The sequence below is a fragment of the Strongylocentrotus purpuratus genome, unplaced genomic scaffold (genome assembly GCF_000002235.5).
Source record: "Strongylocentrotus purpuratus isolate Spur 01 unplaced genomic scaffold, Spur_5.0 spur5_scaffold_20, whole genome shotgun sequence".
Taxonomy (NCBI): domain Eukaryota; kingdom Metazoa; phylum Echinodermata; class Echinoidea; order Camarodonta; family Strongylocentrotidae; genus Strongylocentrotus; species Strongylocentrotus purpuratus.
Genome location: NW_022145606.1, coordinates 23,390,278 through 23,414,640, shown reverse-complemented (window position 1 = coordinate 23,414,640; position 24,363 = coordinate 23,390,278). Strand labels below are relative to the sequence as shown.

General features: G+C 38.7%; 1 protein-coding gene and 1 long non-coding RNA gene across 2 annotated transcripts; both read right to left on the bottom strand.

The window, feature by feature from the left end:
- Positions 1-533: 533 nt before the first annotated feature.
- LOC115927303 lies at positions 534-2,921 on the bottom strand. Its single transcript, XR_004065554.1, has 3 exons — positions 2,686-2,921; positions 1,408-1,532; positions 534-889 (listed from the first exon to the last, which is right to left on the bottom strand). It is a non-coding gene; the product is annotated as an uncharacterized LOC115927303 (long non-coding RNA).
- A 6,833-nt stretch (positions 2,922-9,754) lies between these two features.
- Positions 9,755-17,924, bottom strand: LOC115918874 (prenylcysteine oxidase 1-like). The gene is made up of 5 exons (XM_030993062.1): positions 17,774-17,924; positions 15,469-15,675; positions 14,722-14,902; positions 13,399-13,610; positions 9,755-13,047 (listed from the first exon to the last, which is right to left on the bottom strand). The coding sequence occupies exons 1-5, from the start codon at positions 17,892-17,894 to the stop codon at positions 12,254-12,256; spliced, it is 1,515 nt and encodes a 504-aa protein (XP_030848922.1). The 5' UTR covers positions 17,895-17,924; the 3' UTR covers positions 9,755-12,253.
- Positions 17,925-24,363: the final 6,439 nt, after the last annotated feature.

Here is a 24,363-nt window from a genome sequence, read left to right as displayed (position 1 = left end):
ACTATTCAGTTCAGCATCCCTAATATTTTTGTCAGAACTTGACTTAAGATTAAATATAAAAAAACTATGTTACATGTACACACATTTAAAAGAACAAATGATTACTTTCATGATCCTCGATATATCTTCTTCTTCTTCTGGTAATCTTCAAAAGGCGTTGTAGCCTATCACAAAGATGAACTAATACTAAAGATTACAAGTGGTGTGAGGAAGACAGAATGTTTCTAAGTGGGATAAGGAGAGTAGATGCGTCAGAAGTAGTCCCTGGCAGTTCTCTGGACTGTCAGCATGCACTATATTTGCTGGAAGTCAGTTCCATTAATTTTGGGACAGAGTGTTGGGCAAATACAAACTTGTCTATGTCGCTTCTGACTTGGTGCAACTGGAGGGTCATGTCATGGTACTTCCTGCTTGTGATTTGTTAAAGCCTGTCTGTACTAGTTTGGCCAGGGGGATTAGACCACCTTGCAAGGTCACTGAAAGGTGGTTATCTCATCAAATCAGCTCTCAATTAATATAAGAAAAAGAGGATCATGGGGGACCAACAGGCACCGATTAGGCATTGTTTGCTATATATAGGGCGCAAGTAGCTATAAGTAGTGCAGTGGGGAAATTTTCAAGGGAGAGCGGAGAGACCATTGACTATCTTGTGCACCATTCCCAATCTTCTTGCAGAGTGCCTTGTAGTTGTAGATATAGTAGGCAACTAAAAGGTGCTGATCATCTCAGTCAAACTGCTGGTTCTCTTGTGATCCCCATTGTGAAGTAGCGTCCTGGACATCTTAGATGTTGTAGGGATCCCAGACACCGGAACAGTTCTCAAGATGAGGGTGGACTAGGGACTTGTACAAAAGAAGCCTGGGTATCAAACCATGCAGATTGGGACAACCTGCATAATAAAAACAAAAAGAGAGGAGAAATCAAATAAGATTAAAACTGCTGCATTATATTGTATTTTCAAAAATAGTACCTCCCCACTTTTTGTAGGTCTTGCATTTTAATTTTTTTTTTAAATGATAAACTTATGTCTATCTGATAGGGCCCTTTTTGAAGAGAAGAGTAAAGGTTTAGACTTCTAGATGTATTTCCAATTATTCTTAAAGTAATTTCCAATTTATTTTAAGTTATTATTTGCTAGACTTTTGTGAACAAAAGTTTGTTAGATATAATGTAATATTGAGGAAAAAATGCCTTTGAGTACGTCTTTTAATATGCTGAGAGAATAAACTGTAGCAACACCATAGTTAGTCACCTAAATAAAGCTAGAGAATAAATGAGAATTACAAGATATAATCCAACACAAGATGACAGTTCCCCAAATCTTTGTATATAGTCCAAGTCGAGTGCGGTGTTCGCATGAGCTTAGATTATACAGCCTGAATATTTTCGAACTTCATACAAACATACCTTGCCAGAGTTCAACTGAGGTGTCCTGTTCCTGATTAGATCTACAGCATAACATTTGATGATCACGTCCTGGTGCTCTTTGTTGCACTTCTGTGATCATTATCTGCTTCTTTGTTCCATAGGATCTACAATTAAAAGAAAACAGAAATTTAGTAAGGTTCGTGCAAGTAATAGTATCAAATGCTTGCATTAGTTATCAGTTTATAACTTGGTTCATGTCCTTTAGACTAGAGTTAGAAATACCCATGCCATACCAAATAAAAAGGGGGTAGCAAATAGTCCTGAAACTTTATTGTAAACAAGGTAAATATTCGAACATTAGTAATACGCAAATAATATAAACCTATTTTCTCTCTAAAGTCTAAACATGTCTAAACATTTTCCTCTAAATATTTCAAACAAGGCACAGTGCCATAACTTAGAAGTTAGAGCACAATCAAGAAAAAAGAGTGGTGGGGTGGGGGTAAAATTAGGAAGCTAGGAAGTGACACCCTTTTTGTTTTGTTTTGTTCTTGTCTAGTCTATCTAGCCTACATCCAAACTAAGTTGGACCTGGATACATAATGCCACACTAGCATGACTAGATCTAGACTAGACCCTAGCCTAGGCCAGGGCCTAGTCTATCTAGATCTAGATCTAGGGCCTATGCCTTAATTAGCCTGAATTTTCTATCTCTTTCGTTCGTTAGCCTCTGATTTGGGTAGGGTTGGCTAAAGAGAGGAGCCGACTCTACCCAAATCAGAGGCCATAACGAACGAAAGAGACAGAAAATTCAGGCTAGACTATATGAATACTAGCCTAGGCTTTACAGTAAGATAAAAGTGTAGCCTACACTGTAAAATTATAGCCGCGCCAGCTCAGGAAACGCAGTCGCTTCTTGGTGGAGTGTTACAGCCGGCTAGCACCGGCGAATTGAAAATCATAAACCGCTCGACGAAATGGCATCGGCTTGGACTAGCAATGAGCCATTTGCGCAGTCTACAACAGGTCTACATCTACCATTGATTACTATCGGTAATCAAGCTGTGAACTTAACTTAAACTTATGAGATGTGCTGTAATGAAATAACCTATGGTAAACTCTTGATTATTTCTAAAAATATTACCGTCGACGACTTAAATTAGAGTTAATTCAATCAGTTAATATTCTTTGGTAAGACAAAAGAAAGGGATGGGATAGGGAATTATACGTTGTGACAATGCAGAGAGCCCCTCACTGCAACGACGAACACATCACAATCATTTCAGAGATCTTCACACAAAATGGATCTTTACTTACTTTTTTTGGTATCCGTATGGTATCACTTTGATGTCGATGTTCGCCTGAAGATTTTCTGCTCAACTGAGATGTATTTGACAAACTTCTATGATAATAGAAATTCACTTACAAGAAAAATGTTTCATTGTTCGTAATTGAAAAACTTCAAAGTCGCAGTTCATACAACCGCCATTTTTCGTCATTTTCTTGCTCAAATCGTAGGGAATTCTGGGAATGCAAAAAATGTTTTATGCATGACCTAAATACATAAAACATTTTGTCGATGGCCAATCAACAAACAGTAATTGGCGTATTTTTTACGTCATTGCTCATGAATATTCATTGACCCTCCAAAACCGTCGTTCAAATCGGACAAAACCCCCATAATGCATCCAATGCAAAACCTATGAAATGTCAAAGGTCAAGATTTTAGTTGGCCCTCTAGTCCTCCTACGGAGGACATACTGTGTATGATCGAATCTCTTTGGTTACAGAAAAGAGGTATGCATACAAACGGAGTAAAGGCGATCCTTCTTGAAAGACTAGAAAATGCAGTAGGCCTAGACGAAATAAGGAACACGAATGCCGCTGGTGATGTAGATGAAGATAAACATGAAAAGCCTGATGATGTCTTCAATGATGACGCAGACTGCCGACAACTACTGCATAATGTACTGAGTGAAATGAAAGGCTTGAATAGTAGGCTCGATACTATCGAGAAGAAGTTCAACAATCTATTCGAACAGCATACTTCTACTTCTACTTCTACGACGATACTCAGCAGGATCCATAAGTCAGGATGTAGTGCAAGGGAGAAGGAGAAGGAGACAGAGAAGGAGAAGGAGAAGGAGCAAGGGAATCTGAAGGCACAACAACAAGTATCTAGGCCTACCACCAAATATTTCCCGACAATTGCTACGCATAACCGGTTTGAAATATTATCCGATAACACGAAATCAGACAACAGTGCCAAGAGTGTATCAATGCCAATGAAAGATCAACTTCATGAATACAAGGCCAAGCACCTGAAGTTGTTCTCCAAAACCAACATCACCCATCCTGAAGTTCTCTCTGATGACGCAACTGATGACAGCGACGCAACTGTTAACAGCGACGCAACTGTTAACAGCGACGCAACTGATGACAGCTCAGGCCGATCTTTGTCAACACCTACTAGTATTAGGCCTAGAGTAAGACCGCCAAACTTCGGACACTTAAGACAAAACGGGGGAAAACATTGAATTCTTTTTTTAATTATTGAAAGATCAAATATACTATTATTGTGCAAATACTGTTTATGTATATCATGAAAAGAAAATTAGTAAAGGAAATTGAAAACTAGAATTATTTACTTACCCGCCGAACCTTTTGTTATGCCAAGCTTCGGACGCGCTTGCCAAGCTTCGGACGCGCTTGCCAAGCTTCGGACGTTCATGAGTAGCGCACGTATAACGCACGTATAGCGCATAGCGCACGTACAGCGCACGTATAGCGCGCGCGCTAAAGTGCGCATTCATCGGAGGTTTGGAAACCGGATCAAAAATGGTACGACGGGGGTTTGATTGCGTTGATTTCATGAAAAAAGTATTATTTTCTCGTTTTGGGTAGATTTATTTTAGGTAGAACTATCAGAAAGGTGTTTTTCACAACACTCACACAATATTTTGGTGCTAAAATCTTACGAAAGCGCTATTTTTTCGTAGTCAAAATGACACTCAATGTTGTCTGTCCGAAGTTTGGAAGAGCGCCATCTTCTGGTAGGGGTACCTGTATAGTACCCCTAGGTCCGTGGTAACGGCTGCCATTAGAAAATTTTCGCGATAGAGTGAAAAAGTATCTCATAAGCTCCCATAATTTTGGCAGAAACCACGTGAAATATGCCAAGGATTTGTTTGTAATCGATATATTGAAGGCTCTATACCTTAACTCCCCTGTTAAGGGACTGTAAAAAATCCAGGTAACCTGAAATCTGTCTCTGAATTCGATGTTTTTTGTGAGTTTTGCAGACGGCAACCTGCCCTAACTTTCTGTACTAACGATGTAGGTTAGTAGTAGTATCAAATGCATGCAAGTTACCCGCCTGAGCTAGGCTCATATTTTGCGAGCCGTTGAAGTAATTTTTGTCCGAAGTTTGGCGGTGTCCGAAGTTTGGTGGTTTCTACTTCTACTTCACCACCATACCATGAGCAGATAGAGGGATACCGCCACCGACATAGTGTGATCCGCAACAAACGAGATGTAATTGTGGTCGGTGATTCCATGATGAAACACATTGACGGAAGACATCTCTCCCGCAGCAAGAACGTGAAGTGCGTCTCTTTTCCCGGTGCAAAAGTGAGAGACATCTTCACCTCTTCACCTTGCGAGTTTCTCAAGCCAGGGGGAGAACTGATCATCCACGCTGGCACCAACAACATCTCTGAGGGTGCTGGTGAAGTTTGCCACCAAATCACAGCTTGGCAAGTCTGTTGCTGCCGAGGGGTTTAACGTCTCAGTCTCTACGATCATCCATCGTAGAGGGGAGAGTGAAGCGGACAAGAAGCGGGTTGATGAGATCAACTATCTGATGGAGTTGGCAGCCAGCGAGAACAGATGGGGCCTCATCATCAACAATGATATCAGCGAGCAGCATCTCGGGCGTGATGGCGTTCACCTCAACAGAGCCGGTCAACGAATCTTGGCAGGCAACCTGGAACACCTCATCAACAGTGCTGACCAATCGACAACACGAGGCCATGGCTGGACTCAACGGTCGTCCGATCAAGTTACATGCAGTGAACCTGGAGCAAGGCGGCATCAAGCCATCTACCGAGAAAACCAGAGTCTTCATTCTGATGAGGAAAAAAGCAGCCCCGTAAAGTCCTACGCCGAAGCTGTTTCTGGGAGATCTTTGGATTTCAGTGCAGTCAAACAGAGGTCACGACTGAAACCAGCCTTCAGACCATCCAAGGTGGACATGAAAGACTGGGCGAACTATCTTCAATTTGTAAGAAGGGTATTGAATTAAGTGAAAGTTTGACAAAATCTAGTGATGATCCGAAAATTATAGTTGACGGTCGAAAATATAAGTTCCCTTGTGGGAACTGTGATAAGCCAGTCAAATGTAATCAACACGGCCTTCTGTGTTCTTATTGTAAAAAATGGTTTCACACTAATTGTCAAGCTATCAGTTTTTCAGAGTACCGCAGGTTATATTATGAATGCCCTGATGAGAAGTGGAATTGTTTAACATGTTGTCTGCCATCTTTTTGTGAATCAATATTTACTGACGATTGTTTAGAGAAAGAAAGCCAAAACGAGGATAGACTAAAAGAAAACTATTTTAAGGTAACGCGCGTTACACCTGAAAAGCAAGCGATAGCAAGAATAATTCAGCCAAACCTCAAAGATGAAAACACTTCTCTTTTTCAAGAATTTGAAGAAAAGTTTAAAATTAAAGGTCTTCATTTACATTTACTATTATGGATGCTATAAGTACTGGAGATACGGAATCCCTGTGGATAAATTTGCTTATACCAAGATCAAAACCAATTGTTGTTGGCGTTCTGTATCGACCTCCGAAAAACAATTTGTTTATCGAGAAATTGTCCAATATTCTTGATACATTAAAGAAGGATGACGAAATAATTCTTTTAGGAGACATGAATATTTGTCTTCTTCGCAAATCGCCACTGGCTAAAAAATATATTGACTTGTTGAGTCTTCATGGGTTTAGTCAACTCATTAAAGAGGCAACACGCGTTACACCTACATGTTCTTCTTTATTGGATCATGTTGGTTGTACCAAAGAAAATAAAATAAGTCAAAGTGGTGTCATTGATCTAGGTATTAGCGACCATTATTTTACTTTCTGTACACGGAAAAATGTTAGACTGGCTATAGGTCATCACAGGACTAATGATATCAGATCCATGAAAAAATATACAGAAGAGTCTTTCAATCTTCAACTATATGTTGTTGATTGGTCACGAATAACTGACTGTACAGATGTAAATGAGGCATGGTCAATATTTCAACATGTTTTTATCTCAAATTTGAATATGATAGCGCCACTGAAACGGATAAGAATAAAACAAAGATCAGAAACTTGGGTGACTAAAGATATTCTTTCCCTAATTCAAGAGAGAAATATAGTATACAAAAAATGGAGGAAAAGAGCAAAAGATGAGAAGCTCTATAAAAGATACAGAGTATTAAGAAATATGGTCCAAAGAGAGGTGAAAAAGGCTAAACTCGTTTACTTACAAAACAAGATAGAAGAAAATAAACAAGATTCGAAAAAACTTTGGCAGAATCTAAAAAGCTTAGGATTGAAAAATAAGAAGCGAAAAGAACAAGAATCTGTCATTAAAATTGATGGGGAATTATGTCATGATAAGATGGCCATCGCTGATGAATTCAATTCTCATTTCACAAATGTGGCTGCCAAATTAGTAGACAAACTCCCCCCTTCCAAAGACTTTTTCAGCGCAGACAATGATTGTATTCGTGACTTTTACGAAAGAAAAGGTGTACGTGAAAACAGCTTCGAGTTATTACCAATCAGTGAACAATTTGTTTTCAAAGAGTTACGTCAGTTGAAAGTATCAAAAAGTACTGGGTTAGACTTGATTCCAGCTAAATTTCTAAAAGATGGTGCGAAGGTTTTATTTAAGCCTCTAAGTTACTTAATGAACCTATCTATCTTGACGAATACTTTTCCAGAGGATATGAAAATAGCAAAAGTGACTCCACTTTATAAAAAGAAAGATAAAACTGATGTTAGCAACTATAGACCTATTAGTGTTTTAAGCGTAGCATCAAAGCTCCTAGAAAAATCGGTATGTGTTAAAATTGAAAGATACTTCAAAGAAAATGATATAATTTATGAATTTCAATCTGGTTTTCGACATGATTATTCGACTGAAACATGTCTAATTCATTTGACTGATTATTTGAGGAGAGAAACTTCCCAAGGGCGCTTTGTTGGTATGGTGCTCCTTGATCTGCAAAAAGCTTTTGATACAGTTAATCATTGCGTCTTATTGAAGAAGTTACAACTAATGGGTTTTGATAAGGCAAGTTTAGATTGGTTTAGATCCCACTTATCTAATCGGCACCAAGTAGTGGCCATTCATGATATTCGTTCCAAACTAATGCCTATAACTTGCGGTGTTCCTCAGGGAAGCATTTTAGGCCCAATTCTATTTTCAAGTTATATAAATGATATGTGTATTTGTATAAAAGACTTCAAACTATTACTGTACGCAGATGACAGCGTACTACTCTATTCAAATCCTGATCCTAAATATATTGAGGAAAAGCTCAGTGAACAGCTGTCTACGTGTGTCGATTGGATGACTGATAATAAGCTTTCTTTACACTTGGGAAAAACAGAAAGCATTTTATTTTATTCTAAAAGTAGTTCTAAAAAGTCATTTGAATTCAAAGTGACACACAATAATCAAGCAATCAAGAGAAAAGAGTCTGTGAAGTATTTAGGCATTGAGTTGGCTAGCGCAATTTCATTTTCATCTTTAGTAGAATCAGTTGTAAAAAAAGCAAATTCTCGTCTGAAATTTTTGTACAGATATCAAAGTTGTATGGATTTAAAAGCAAGACGTACACTCTGTTTTGCTCTTATTCAATGTTTATTTGACTATGCTAACCCTGCATGGTATAGTAACATAAACAAGTCAGATCAAAAGAAGTTGAAGATTATACAGAACAAAATGGTGAGATTTATCAACTGTTCTGGTCCAAGAACTCATGTTGGCTACAGCGAACTTTCTAAAGCTGGTTTTCTTGAAGTCGACCAAAGATCAAAACAACTCGTATTGCATCATGTGCATAAAATATATCATACTAGGTCGAATCATTATATTCGATCCAACTTCGATCTTGTTACTGACGTACATGATTATAATACAAGAAATAGACGATTCAACTTTAAATTACCTGAAAGAGTAGGTAGTATTGGAAATTCGTTTTATTACAATGCCATAAAACATTGGAATTCCCTTCCCAATGGTGTAAAAGAAATAGGAAACTATGATAATTTTAAGAGGAAATTAAAGGAATACCTAATTCTTGACAGTCAGAGAAGAGAAGTGAATGACATGTTATATGATTGAAATGTTTATTCTTCTGTCGGTTCATACTTTTTCATGTTGTATATACTTATGTTTTCGTACGTTATAGAAATTCTACAAATTCATCATTATTTTCCTCTTCTTCCTTCTCCTCTTTTTCTTCTTCTCCTTCTTCTTTTTCTTCTTGTACTTAATATCATTTCTATCATCAGTTTAATGTTGTTATCATTATTATCTTTAATAAGTAGTTCTTTTAATTTTCTTATCTGTCTGTAAATATTACTATTTTAACTTATTAATTTTATACATGTCTGTAAGGGACCCCACTGGAAATAAGCTCTCGAGCTTTCGTGGGTTATCCTGTTCAAGCTGACTTTTTTTGATCTGTTATTATTGTATATTGTTGTATGTTGGAAGCTTGTCGAATAAAAATCAATCAATCAATCAATTAATAATGAATAATATTTATCAATTATTGCGATATTTTTGGTCATTTGTGCGGGTTAAGTCTGTTGGGTTTTGCATAGTTATATAATGTTTAAAGGTAGTTTTTTGTTCTGATTGATTTCATAATGCCTTTCATAATTCGTAGGTTTCTTGAAATGTTAGAGCTACGTTTTCCTCTGACAGGAGGTATATTTTTATCATAATAATATTGTAATTTACGATTGAAATGTTCGTATGCATTATTCACGTTTTGTTCATTCAAAACATCTGTCCATTCTTAGTCTAATAAATCTTTTTTGATAACTCAATGTTATTATTTGTCTCTTTCCTAAAGGAAAACCTTCGAGTTTGTATTAACTAAACTAAACTAAACTAAACTGAGATATCACAAATATTGGGAGGTGGTCATTGCAAATGGCCAGTTTGCAAGTGCTGATGCATTGTAAATGCACTACCAATGTTGATACTAGTAAAATCATCAAAATGTGAAGAAGAAAAAAAACCTTCATGAAAAGCAATGTCATGAAACCATCACTTACAAATAATGTAAGTTATCAATCAGTAATGAATTATAATCTTGAAAATATTCTGGTATTTATTTTTTATTTATCATACAACTTTAAAAGACAGTATGAGAGTGTAAACAAATATTATTTCAGATATAAAAATGGCACATTATTGGAAATAGATTGAAAATAAAAATCAATACATTTATAAAGACTTTATGCACAATTCATATCTACTATAAACGTGATTAAGGGGCAAATTTTATCCACAATGATACTATACAACATTGCATGCCTCGGCATACAATACAACAGAATCTATGAACCAACAACTTCAGAATTTCCAAAGTAATGTTATATTCACAGGTTTCGCAATATAATTGCACGAGGAAAATTATGAATTTTGAGATGAGTATATGCTAAAGTGAACAATAATGCATGCTATATTTCTAATATAAAATTGAGGGTATTTAATTGCAATCTCACGTATTGCTCCTTTCGAGTCTAGCCTTGTCGATTTCATTCAGACTGTCTTCGCATCAGAATCGCGCAGCTGAGACACTCAAAGCAATAGATACGGGAAGAGAGGTGTGCAGTTTCATTCATTTTTCTACACGTTTTAACAATAAAAAAGAGTTCTCATATTGCATGCTCATGCAATGGGAGATGTGAGTTGGTCTAGCGGCACTTTCACTTGGTCAGCTCTCTGTCTTCGCCTACAAACTGGCCCAGTTTTAAACTCAGTCACTTCTTTTGGATGGTGACGTAAAAGGTCAGTCTCCACAAGTAAATAATCAAATATGATCGATAAAGACAAGATCACACACACACATTACAAAATGTTGAGTGTCACGCGATAGCTTCTCAGCCAATAGCATGCTTTCTAACAACTACACTATTTCAATTAGAGACATATTGTTACTCTATTTTACTTGGTATACAAGCTCAACACATTATACTGCTTGAAGTTAACTAGCTTATCCATACAATGCATACAATAATCATTGATTTTTTTCAAGAAATATACAATCTATCCATGAAGAATGAAATAAATACCATACCATTAATATCTCCTAATTCATGAGGATTCAATTTTTGTTTAATTTTGTTTTTGTTTTTAAATAAGAAGCGTTACATTGATAAATAATCATCTGCAAAACCTTTGAAAGTCCTTTCAACAATACTGCTTGTGTATCCATTTAAAGAACGTAGTCCTCACATGTGGATCACTTAATGACGTTGATACAAGATCTTCTACTATACATGAAATCTAAAATCATCTGTTTGAGATATTTTTAAATCAATATGGTAGTGTGCTGCCATAATCATTCCTGTTTCAGTTTCACGTAGCTTTTCTTCAAAATCTTTGTGTAATATCCATTTCTTTTGTTACAGCATGATATGAACGTAACATTTATTTCAGTTCACATGTACATCACATATACATGTATAATAATGATTCACCGTGGAGCTAAAATACTGCTTAACATAAATGAATATGCTTTTTATGCTAAACTCAATTTGAGCAAACATTGCTATGGTTAGTGTAAGACAAAGTTTCTCACTTCTGTTATGTCATAAAAATTGCCCAAACCCTGGAATTACTAATTACTAAAAGATATTTCAGTGATTTACATATAATCTTCAAGATTTATAAGTACATTAAAACAATCTAAAGAATACATGGGTTTGTTTCTTTTATGTTTTTCTATGTGATTGGTGATGACGGGAGTTCATTATAACAAGGAAACAATTCTAAATCCTCTGGCCTCTGTTTCAATTGGAGTTCCCTGTTTGTAGATTTATTTAATTTAATTTGAAGGGCAAGTTGGCAACAAATAATTGAAAACATGGCCCCATCTCTTAGTCAGTTCCCCCAAAATTACACACATTTCTGTTAATAACATTTTGATGCTCTACTACAATGTACATCCACAACACTAACATACATTTTGAGAAGAACAAGTTTTATATTAAACTGCATTATCATCATCTGGAAATCTATAAAACCAGGCATATTGCATAGATATTTTGCATGATTCCCTTTCAACAAGGAATGATATACGTTCATAATTCTTGCCTTACTCTTTTAGGAATTCTACCCACTTTTTGCAGAACTCTAGAGGTGCAAGGGCCGGTATACAATTATTTTCTTATCTGAAATCAGTTGTAAGCTTTTGAAAGTAAATGCTTAGATAACTTAGGTAGTCAATTGAAGCGTTTCACCCTGATTTTAAGACAGCTCCCTAGCTAAGGCCCAATAACTTTAGAGGCCGTAATTGGCAAGCATGCAGTTTTCATACGCAGTCATGATAAGCCACACACAATTATACTTAGTACTTTAGTCAATGGAATTTGTTAATTGCACAATATTTTGGAATGATCATAAAATATCACAATGATTATCAGTCAGAATTTTACCTAAAAGTTGGTTAACTAAAATAAAATGCTCAGATGCAATCCAAAATGAGTTAAGAGTAACATTACTTAACCAATTAAAATGCTTAGTAAAATACTGACTCAATCCCGTACAGAATTGAAAACGGGCCAAAGATAACTATACTTTTATAGTTCTTGCTTAACTTTAGAGGCTCCCACTTTCACTTCAGGGGATTCCCCGCTCCAGTACCGGTACGCTAATATGGCACTGTTTCTACTCCCTATGACAGCCATCTCCATGGCACTAGCAGCCCACTCAATGGCATTGGGGTAAAACAAGCCTTCCGCCAAGACAAACCCAGGGAAGGTCTTACGCTCGTGGTAATAGGGATACGCCAACCAGTCGCGGTGCGTCGCTTCCGAGTACGACTTGAACAACGCCTCCATCTGCGTATCGTTCAAGACACCGGTTGAGAACACCTTGTAGAGTTGCCTCGATGCGTTGAACGTGATGGGGTTATAGTCCACGGGGAAGTTCTTGGCGAGAGTTCTGAAGTTCAGAGGCACTTCCATGTTGGTGATGATCTGTCCTGGGAGCTCACCTTCTGGCGAGACTCCGAAGGTTGATGCTCGAGGACGCCCCTCGATGAGGGTGGCAACCGTGTGGCGGTAGTCGCCAGTGAAGTTGGTGGTGACCGGATGATCAAAGCCTATGAAGTCGATACCTGAGAGATCGTCCTCTATGGGTGAAGCCATCATGACTATGTCAAAGACATCACTCTTTGGACCTTTGACACTCTCGTTCCACGTGACTCTGAAGGTGGGCCTTTCTGCATTCTCACCGGCAACACGTTCAACGGACTGTACCCGAGACCTCATGAGCGTCGCACCGGACCTCTGAAGCAGCTGTTCAGGCACAAGCTTGTTACCCCCATCTATACACCACAGACCAGGTACGGCCGCAGCTAGGGACACCATGCCTTGGGATGATAAGGAAAGCGAGAGGAGAGAGGATGGGAAGTTGTTCAAATTTAAAGTTTGTGAATATTTTCTCTTGTTTAGATTACTCATACAAACAATGAAACTTATGATGACATTATATTTCTCTACTTACATACACATATATCTTTGCATTGTTTAATGTTGCTATCCATATTAAAGTAGACACCATAATTGCTATTTTTCACGGATCTGTGGGACTTGTTCTTGTCTTATTCATTTTAAGTATTATAACACAGGGCCCTGAACAGAATGCACTGGTCTAAAACTAGACTGAACAACAGGAAATCAAACATTTACGCCAGAAGAACATCAGAATATTATCGCTTTACCTGCAAACCCCATCATGTTCGGGTTCTGCCCATAATTTGCTCTTGTTGCTATAGCAGCGAACTCTTGGACAAACCTCTCCGACATGCCCATGTCTCGGAGGACGACGCTTATAGGCTTGGTCAGCCAACCCTCAAACTCCTCCCCACCCATCGCAGCCATTATGCCTTCAATGTCTGTGTAGGATTGTCCTGCATCTTGGAAATCATAAATTCTGAGAAAAAAAAAGGAAGGAACAAGGAAAATACAGTCAAATCTGGCTATAGCGACCGCCCAAGGGTAAAACAAAAAGTGGTCTTTGTAGACAAATTCATTTAGTACATGTTTCAATGAGAAACCATTTTCAAGGGAAGCAAAAAATGTGGTCTTTGTAGACAGGTGGCCTCTATTGAAGCAGGTTTGACCAGGCGCGGATCCAGGATTTCTTAGGGGAGGGGGCCCAACTTTTTTTTTTTTGCTCCCGAAAATTTGAAAATCGCGCCGGCCGAAAAGTCGCTCAGTGGGGGGGGGGGGGGGGGGAGGGGGGGGTAGTGAGCACATTTTTTTTTTTTTTGATCCTCAAAAAATTTTCAATTTGCACCCCCCCCCCCCCTTGAGCGCCAGGGGGGGGGGCCAACCCCCTAAAATCGTAAAAATCACGTGATTTTACATGATTTTTTTTCTCAAGGGGGGGGGGGCCTGGGCCCCCCGGGCCCCCCCCCCCTGGATCCGCCACTGGGTTTGACTGTACATGAAGGCAAAAATGCAGAGCTTGAAAGGACCGTACAAGGACCCACGCGCCAGTGCACATGGACACCCAACTTTTCAAATGTAATCTTTGTGTCCAGAATGGATATAAACAGTCTGGTCCCAATGAAAAACCTGGAGTCCTGGACTAATGATAAAAAATTGATTTACCAATAGGTGCATGAATAGGAAAATAAGGCAATGGTTCAAGAGAGAAAGACAGTCAAAACAGATTCTTCTCAAAGATAAATGAGGAGTATAGAGGGAGTGTAGCTTGGCAAATACTGGTTAACGCCAACTACGTCTTCTTTTGGACAACTGCATTTAATTTAAATTAAATCTTGCTTAGACTAATTTTGGCGTTTATTTTACACTAAGCAGTGACCTCACAACACAGTCCCACATGCATACAATGTCGGTTTGGTTCCATGAGTGCCCTCGCCCCAACTTTTTCTCAGATTCCATTTTTACCACTTCCCAAGAGGAGTACCCCCTCTATAGCCCAACCTGTGCCACCCCAATGGCTATCTGTATCATCTTGGTTCTTGAAAAAGAAAACAAAGAAGAAAGGAAGGAAACGAACTGAGAAATATGTTAACCTTTCAAATTTCTTGAGCAGATTACTGATGGTCCAACGCATTCGGAAAACGTCCAATCCATATCGCCATAGTAACTTGAGGAGGGTTATGATGGAGTATTGGCTGGATTGAAAGACAAATTCTTCTCCATCGTAGATTCCCATCGTTCTATCAGTGCCTTCTGCGCTCCTCTCCTTCAGTCCTATAATAGGAGAGAGAGAAAGAGATAGAGATTGAGTGTGAGAAAGAGAGAGAGTGAGTGTGAGAAAAAGAGATAGAGAGTGAGTGTGAGAAAAAGAGATAGAGAGTGAGTGTGAGAGAGAGAGATAGAGAGTGAGTGTGAGAGAGAGAGACAGTGAGTGTGAAAGAAAGAGATAGAGAGTGAGTGTGAGAGAGTGATAGATAGATACGAGAGTGAGAGAGAGAGAGAGAGACAGTGAGTGTCAGAGAAAGAGATAGAAAGTTAGTGTGAGAAAGAGTGAGAGAGAGAGATACGAGATTTAGTGTAAGAGAGAGAGGGATAAATAGTGAGTGAGAGAGAGAGTGGAAGAGAGTGAGATAATGAGAATGGTCGTGATCCAACTATCATACCGTAATTGTTAGTTACCTGTATGCATGCGCTATGCACATGTAGATTTTTTTTTCTAAACCTCTTCACGCTATCTCTGCCTTGAATGAACACGAGTTGAAATTTTTTCATTCACAATTAAACCTGAACATCAAGGTCAGATATTAAGATTGTCATAAGATGTCTAGAAATAGTCTCACCAAAATCTTGCACAAATTTCTTCATGTATAGATTGCGCGGATGGAGGATCGTCCCGCCTATCTCATACTCTGCTCCCGCGATGGAAACGGTTGCTAAGCGACCTCCGATGGTATCTTTCTCAAAGAGTGTGATGGATGCATTTTCACCAAACAGGTCCCTCAGGTAGAAAGCATTTGACGTACCACCTATGCCCCCTCCAACTACAGCTGTGAAACAGAAGAAGAATAGCACAAAATACAATGTTACTGTGCATGAAGGAAGATGATGTCGTCGTCGTCATCCATTGACAGTATAACTAACAGTTTAAAATACGGCTGGAAGAAGTTCAACCCGCGAGCTCAATTTAGACAAAGAAAATCTGGAAAAAAAAGACCCTTAAAGGTAAAGACCAGTTATGGTCATGCGATTGCATTGTGAAAGAAACGTTGTGGAATCGATCAGAAAAGGTTGATCATCTAGCATCTAGCATCTGCAAGGTTCTGGAATCATCAAAATGATAAGAAATTTGGCCCATTCTTCGTAAACTTACAAGCACTATACACAGAAAGATGTATATGGGACTACCCTATATCTCTCACAGACCATGAGAGAAACAAATTTACCAAATATATGAATTAGTAGGCGGTTTCCCGGCAAATTTTTTATCATCATGTATTAGTCAAAACATATTCTTTCACATGATTGGTAATGAGAGCTTCCATTTCATTTTTTGAAATTGGGGCGTTTCCAATACTGGTCTTTACCTTTAATGGCATTATGGCATCATACAATCAATCTGGTAAGTGGAACCAATGTATATTAGCCTAGGCTTAATTTTCAAAACAAATGTATCGGATATGAATTCGTTAAAATTGAGTATTTGGGGGAAAGAACATTTGCACAGGAGTGCCTATGGTCGATTTCTGTCTTTAAAGAGAGGAGCCGACCCTACCTGAATAAGAGCCTTTAAAGGGACTATGTCCCATTTGCAGGCCAAAAAAATGAAAAAGTTAAATTCCAACTGCATTTGAAAGATAATACTAATTTAGAACTTCCCTAAAAAAGGTGGGGCTTGAAAATGTCTTCAAGTGGGAAAATAACGACTATTAGTTGTCAAATCGACTTTAGGGCTATAGAGCCCAAAAGTAATAGTCTTGATTTTCAGACAATTGTACCAAATGGTCATACGTTTATTGCTGCACAAAGATTCAATCAGTTTAATCTTGGCCATCAAAAGAAGTGGGTTATTGATGTAGACAAATGCTCATGTACCCTTTACAACTCTTTTCATGTATGTTACCAAAGAAGAAAAAAAGCCAGTCAGTCACTCAATAGTGTCTGACACTGAAGTCTAGCAAGTAAACGGTTTTCCTTGCATAATTTGAATATGAGGACACTTCTAACGTTTAAATTTCACAGATAGGACATACATGACATGTTTTCATAATTCCTGCAAAGTTCTACAGCATTTGAGGTTGGCTGCAAAAGGGACATAGACTAGTACCTTTAACGAACAAATGAGACAAAATTTTTGTCTAAGATAGATCATGATACTACTACTAGTACTACTAGTTCAACTAGAGACTAAAGTAGAGATCTATCATCTACGTAGTAACATGCACCTAGACAGAAATAACCGTCTGGTAATATAATTGGATCATTCTTAGCACAAATACATTGTAGCTGCGTGCATTACCATCCTGGCTGTGTATTAAAAGCTGTGCTATAGATTCTCAAAATTTCAAACACCACTGTACAAAACTCAAGTGATTTCACTAAAAATCGATACTTTAGTGACGATTGATGACACCTAAATAGCAGTAAAATACAATTTGTTCAACTTTCCGATGTTAGAAAGAATAATTCAAAAATTCAAATTGTGAGTCCATTATCAAACTTGCCGATCAGCCGCATCGGCATGATTGTGTGCATCTATGTGTTATAAATGTATTGACTATTCATGTATTCAAATGCTGCCTATTAACACGTAGTGCAGTGCTAAAGGTCAATACGCATTGCTGGAGTGAATAAAGCTTACATTTGTGAACATTCCCCATACACAGACAGTACCCCCCTTACGGCACACATAAGGAGGAGGGGGTAACTAGCCGAATTTCGGCGAAATCAGCCATTTGAGGGGTGGCCATGCACCACAAAAAAAGAAGAAAAAATTGCTATCGACAATGTACGCCACTGCAGCCGGCTAGACTCGGGTGCCGATCGCTTTGCAGTTCGCACGCTCAGCTCAGTCATGCAAGTCTCGGGCTGCCGAGTCCGTTTGCACAATCAATTTCAATGATCATCGGCAAGAAAATGAGAACTTACCAATTTTCACAGGCAGCAGTCGATTTCCATCAACTTCTACATTTTCAGATGATGTGAGAGAATATGAAAATGTAACGATGATACAAAAAATGGCTACTGAAACGTATTTCTTCGATAACATTTTGACTTTTTACCAAGATGAAAGTTGAACGTGCGTTGATCCTGGCCGGAATCACGTAGATTATTGGTATCCGAAAAAGGCCAATTTAACGGTGCCAATTTAATGACGACTTTATGAAACTAGCGATTCATTATAGTGTAAAAGGCATGGAGATTGTCGCCGAATGCGAATCCCACTGGTGCGAAAGAGCATTATTCTAAAAACGTATCCGAAGTATATTCATTTTTTTTTACAGGACAAGTTACGTAGTCTTTCATCCAGGGTCATTATTATATTTTTGTTTCTAAATTTTTCCTTTCTTGTTTGCTTCAGTGTTAGAGTATTTTTCGGATTTGTGTTGACCATCGGTCGAGTGCTGTAATAGTAAACAAATCCTGGCTTCATGCACGGTATCAGGGGGGGGGGGGGGGGGGGGGGGGCGTTGGGCGGTGGGGGGGGGGGGGGTGGAGGCGGGGAACGTTTTTTTTTGGGGGGGGACACGTCTCCCCTCATTTTTTTTTAAGGGGGATCGTCCCTCCCCCCTCAAAATTTGAAAATGTGCCCCCGAAAAAGGTAGCAAATACTAAAGACTGCAACAAACTTAGGTTCTGGAGGGCCCAAAAGTGCAGCGTGTAGACAAATAAAAATGCAAAAATCTTTTCACTCGGAAGCTACGCTCCCTTGCATAATAACCTTCTAAATGTATAAGTAAATAGGCCTACTGAGCAAAACGAAGTGTGAAAAAAGTTTATTGCTTGTTTTTATACTATAGTTTTGCTAAGAAATGTAATTTTTTAATAAAACCAAAACTTCAAAAATCCGTAAGGGGTAGTCCCTCTCATTCACTATGCTCCCTCGCAATATTGATGGGGGGGGGGGGGGGGGGAGCTTTGGGGAAGTCCCCCCCTCAAAAAAAATCATTCAAACGTGGTTTATTTCTAATTCGATACCAGTGATTTACAAATGTTGCTGAAATGGCATTTTCCCTGACTTTCGGGGGCTCTGCCCCCTGGACCTTACGGTCCACTTGCTTCGCTCGGCTTGATCTACCTGATCGTAAATACTTTAGCCAGGACCTGAGTAACATGTAAGAGTGATGGTGATGCGGGTTCTTTTCTGCCCCCCCCCCCCCAAACGTTTTTCCTCATTACGCCACTGCTCCCTCGTCCCTCGCATTTTGCCCCCCCCCCCCCGGTCGTGAAAGGAAATCGCCGCCCCTGCACGGTATGCACCATTATCAAATTCGATCTAAACAAAATAATGTCACTGCATCATTCTAAATTCAGTCAGCCTCTTTTGGGCTGCCACGCAAAATAATGTGGAAAACTTTGCGACATTTTAGTCAGGATGTTAAAGCCCGTCTGTACTAGTTTGGCCGGGGGGGGGGGGGTTAGACCACACAGAGTGGTCACTGACAGGTGGCTATCTCATCAACTCAGCTCTCGATTAACATAACAAAAAGTGGATCATGGGTGACCAACGGGCACCGTTTAGGCGTTGTTTTCTCTCCAGAGGGCCAATTAGCTACAAGTAGTACAGTGGGGATTCTAAAAACAGAAATAGCACGTATTAATATTTGTTCTTCTTCTAATTCCGATATTTACTTCAAGCTTGCTAATATCAACATTATTATTTGTATTCCCGATTTCTTTAGATTTCTTTGGATATATTGTTGTTGATTCTTAATTTTAGAAAACGGTCATTATTCATAAGGGTCATCATTCATATTTAATAACCCCGATTCATAATCGAAAATGAGGGTTGCCATCATAATTATGAGAAGAGGGTCGTACTCGCTATAATACAAAATCGGGTCGAAATTCATAGGCCTAAGGGTCCCTATTCATAATACGAAATAAGGGTCGCTATTCATAATACGAGAAGAGGGTTGCTAGTCATAAAAATCACATAGCAAACAAAATGATAAGAAAGGGAAATGTTGGCTGTGGCGTAGCTCTGGGGGGGGGGGGGGCGACACATGGCCCCGAATATTTGTCGCAAACATTATGAAAATTTACTTTCGTGACAAGACGAGATAGTTTACAAGCAAACCACCTCATCAGGCCCATATAAATAAATATGAATGTCTGACATCTGACTGTCCGAGTCGTCATCATAAGCGTAGAAGGCGAGGGGAAATATTTCATAATGTAGATGTGTTTGTTTTATAATGATCTATCTTGTTTAATGACAATTCACGTCAGCCTTACTCCTCGTTTGTTTTGTTCCCTTTATTGTATTTTTTTATTTTGTTTTGGCTATTTAATGTCATTGACTCTTTATATTTTGTGTGTGAACCTGTATGGATGCATACGTGTATTTGAATAATTAATACGTGTATTTTATCTGTTGCTTAGGATTTATCAGGTCTCGAATTAATTAATATTAACTTTCCTGAACCTGCATGCACATTTGTATTTACATTCCGTTTTTTTTTTTGTGTTTGTTATGTATTCATCATTATATCCTGCCCCCTTGTTGCTACGAGGAGGGCTAGATATCCCACCCCAATTATAAACAAAAACAAATTCATCACGGCATTTATTTTTATTTATTTTTCGCACTAGACCTTATCAAAACCTTCTGACCCATCACCACAAGGCGTCGCTAGACCTTTTTTCAACGGGACGGAGAGGGGGGGGGGGGGGTGTAGAGGCCACCGATTATCGACAAAACTAGCCACCAATATTATTACCGACAAATATACTAATGCCAATGTCCCAATATCAACACATTTCACCCTATAACCACGGGGCTAAGAGCTAAATTAACGTGTCAAAGATCTTGAAAGTTGTATTCATGATGTACGAAAATGGATGAATGATTGCTATCTCAAACTAAATGACGATAAAACAGAATTTCTCTTGTTAGGCTCCAGACAACAACTTTCCAAGATTGTTATAACTCATATACGTGTTGGTTCTGTGCACATTGCTCCTTCAGATAAGGCAAGAAATCTTGGTGTCATTTTCGATACAAGCATGTCTCTTGATGCACATATTTCAAAATGTGTGAAAGCTGCCAATTATCATCTTCGTAATCTTCGCGCTATAAGGAAATTTTTAACCCCCCAAACCACTCAACAATTGATTCATGCTTTTGTAACATCTCATCTCGATAACTGTAACTCTCTCCTTTATGGACTTCCTAAATACCAAATTCACAAACTACAAAAGGTTCAAAACGCAGCTGCCCGCCTTGTCACTAAATCTAAACGATCGACCCATACTACTCAAATACTCAAGAAACTTCACTGGCTTCCAATAGAACAGCGTATCAAATATAAAATTCTACTACTCACCTACCGTTCACTAAATGGATCAGTCCCTGAATATATTTTCTCTCTTTTTAATATCTCTTTAAGTTCTCGTGCAGGTATTCGTTCCTCTAATTCAACAAATTTAACACAATTAAGAACAAAGAGGAGTTGGGGAGACAGAGCTTTTACAGCTGCTGCACCCCGGTTATGGAACTCCCTACCCCATTCAATCAAAATGTCAGCCAATCAAAATGTGTTCCAAAAACAATTGAAAACCTATCTAATGTCTGAGTTCCTTAGTTAAGACGTAGTGTATTTCAAAATATGATGTAATTAACGTTGTTGAATTATATTTGATTATGTTAAATTATTTTCGTTCAATGTACTTACCTTGTTAGGCGCCTTGAGTCTCTCTTGGGGTGGATATGTGCGCATTACTTTTTTTTTTCAGTGCGAAAGCTTTGACATTTCATTAAATTGTTAAAGAAAGAAGACGATTCGTTATACCTTTCCCGACTCGTAATCCTATTCTGAATTTAGTTTTCCCCCTCCCACGCGGAGCGCTGAAGCTTTGACATTTCATTAAATTATTAGAGAAAGAAATTCTCAATCGCAGTTCCCGGCCTCTTCCGCTTTGCCTTTTTTTAATTATTAGAGAAAGAAGACGATTCGTTGTAGCGTTCTCGACTCTTAATCCTAGTCTGAATTCAATTCACCCCCCCTCCTCTCCCGCGCGAAGCGCTGAAGCTTTGACAGTTCATTAAATTATTAGAAAGAGAAGACGATTCGTTGTACAGTTTTCCATTCCTAATCCTTGTCTGAATTCAGTTCCCGGCCTCTTCCGCCTTGCCGTTTTTTTTTATTTATTAGAGAAAGAAGACGATTCGTTGTACCGTTCTTGATTCTTAATCCTAGACTGAATTCAGTTCCCCCCTCCCGCACGAAGCGCTGAAGCTTTGACATTTCATTAAATTATTAGAGAAAGAAGACGATTCGTTGTACCGTTCTCGACTCTTAATCCTAGTCTGCATGAATTCAGTTGCCCCCCTCCTGAGCGAAGCTTTGACATTTCATTAAATTCAACTGGGTTCTTTAATGTACGACTTCGATTCTGGTGTCCTTCCACAGGCTCTAGTCAGCATTTTTAAGAAAAATAGTCAAGTTCATGACCATGCTACACGAAATGCCTCTGCGTTTCACTTACCCCAAGTAAGGACAAAGTTAACTTTTAATACTTTGGTTTTTACTGGACCTAAATTTTGGAACTCTCTAGGCTCTAGCGTTAAGCAATCTGTTAGTCTCTCTTCATTTAAGTGTAAACTTAAGGTTTATCTTCTCGATAAATACTGTGACTCATAGAGTAGTTCATTTTTGTAGTTATTATGGTGCCAAGATATATTATGTATTACTATAAATGTAAATTTTCTTCTTGATATTAATATGTGTCTAACTGAATATTTTCAGATTGTCAACCTCTTATTCCCTCCCCCTGTTGTCTTGTGCCCGTTGTGTGCTGTGCCTATTGTCGATGTCCTGTAGTCTTCTATTATTTCTCATATTTTCTATTTTCTCCCGTCTTGTCTAGTCTCGTCTCTCGTTTTGTTGTTGTTGTTGTGTGTGTGTACACTTCTTGTTTTGTTATACCCCCTTTTCCCTATTGTATTCTTAGGTAGTCACAAATATCTATTCATCATGTTTTATCCGGCTCAGAGGGGACCCTAATAATTACAAGCTCTGCTTTTACCAGGGTCTCCTCGCCTTTCTTTTAGTTAACTTTGTTTTTATCATTGCCATAATTTGTTATTTTGCATTGTAAATGTGTTATGTTCCAATGTTATGCTCTGTATGTCATTTGAAAGAAAGACGAATAAAATCTTATCTTATCTTATCTTATCTAAATTATTAGAGAAAGAAGAGGATTCGTTATAATGTTTTCGATTCTTAATCCTTGTCTGAATTCAGTTTCCCCCCTACGGCGCGAGGCGCGGAAGTTTTGCCGCTTCATTAAATCATTGAGAAAGAAGACGATTGGTTGTACCGTTCTCGACTTCTAATCCTAGTCTTAATTCGGTTGCCCCCTCCCGCGCAAAGCGCGGAAGCTTTAACGTTTCATTAAATTATTTTAGAAAGAAGACGATTCGTTGCACGACTCTTAATCATTGTCTGAATTTTCAAAAATGTTTCTTTGTCCGATGAAAAGTCACAGTTCGTAGGGGGAAAAAATGCCGGCCGACCGACATAATACATCCCACCGAATTAACTTCTGCATTGATATAGTACACGAGGATCGAGCAAGAATAGGGACTTTTAGATTCGCACGAAGACAATAGGTCTATGCTACGCTCGACGTCCTTATTTAGCACTGCCTTGAATGGACGTCACACGTATTAGTCCACGCAAATCTAAAAGTCCCTAATACCGAAACAGCGGACCCCACACAGCAACATATCTATGCGTATGCATCATTCTTGATCTCTGGACGTGGCGACTCCACCAAACATCCCCTCTCTCTCTTACTTCCACCCCTCCTCTCTCTCTCCTCTCTTTCATCCCCCGTTTGTTTTCTTCTCTTTTTTCCCTTTCTCCTTTTCTTTCTTTTCTTTCTTTTCCTTTGTTTTCTCTCCTTCCACTTGTTTTATTTTCTCTTTCATTCTTCTCTTCTCTTCCTTTCTTTCTTTTCCTTTTTTTTCTTTTCTTTTCTTTCCCTTTCCCTCTCATTTCCCCCTACCCTTTTCTCATTTTTCCCGACAGCAGCGCGATTTTACCGACAATATCTTGACAAGTGGGGGGAGGGGGAGGGGGGTGTCTCACACCCCTTTTAGCGACGCCCCTGACCACACGTCCACTACCCCCAACCACATCCCAACAAAAAGGATGTAAATGTTTGGTTCATATTCGGATCGCATTACCTCTTTGTACGCTATACATAACGCGAAAACCTATATTTTGAATAGCGGTCCTTACGAATAGCGAGGTTACCCCCTCTTCCACTTCGTTTGCTTTGATTTATTAAGCCATTTGTTTTTTAAACTCATACTAAAACCCTTTAAACAAAAAACTCTCACTATATACCTATAAGGGACTGTTTTTTATTCTCCTTGTTGATGGTTCGGCTCTTTTGAAACAAAGCCATGGTTGTTGGAGGTGGGGGCGTAGGTTTAGGGTCTTCCCAACTGTTTATGGTAATTGTAAAACTTGCGTACTGCCCTCAAACTTTACAACACACACAAC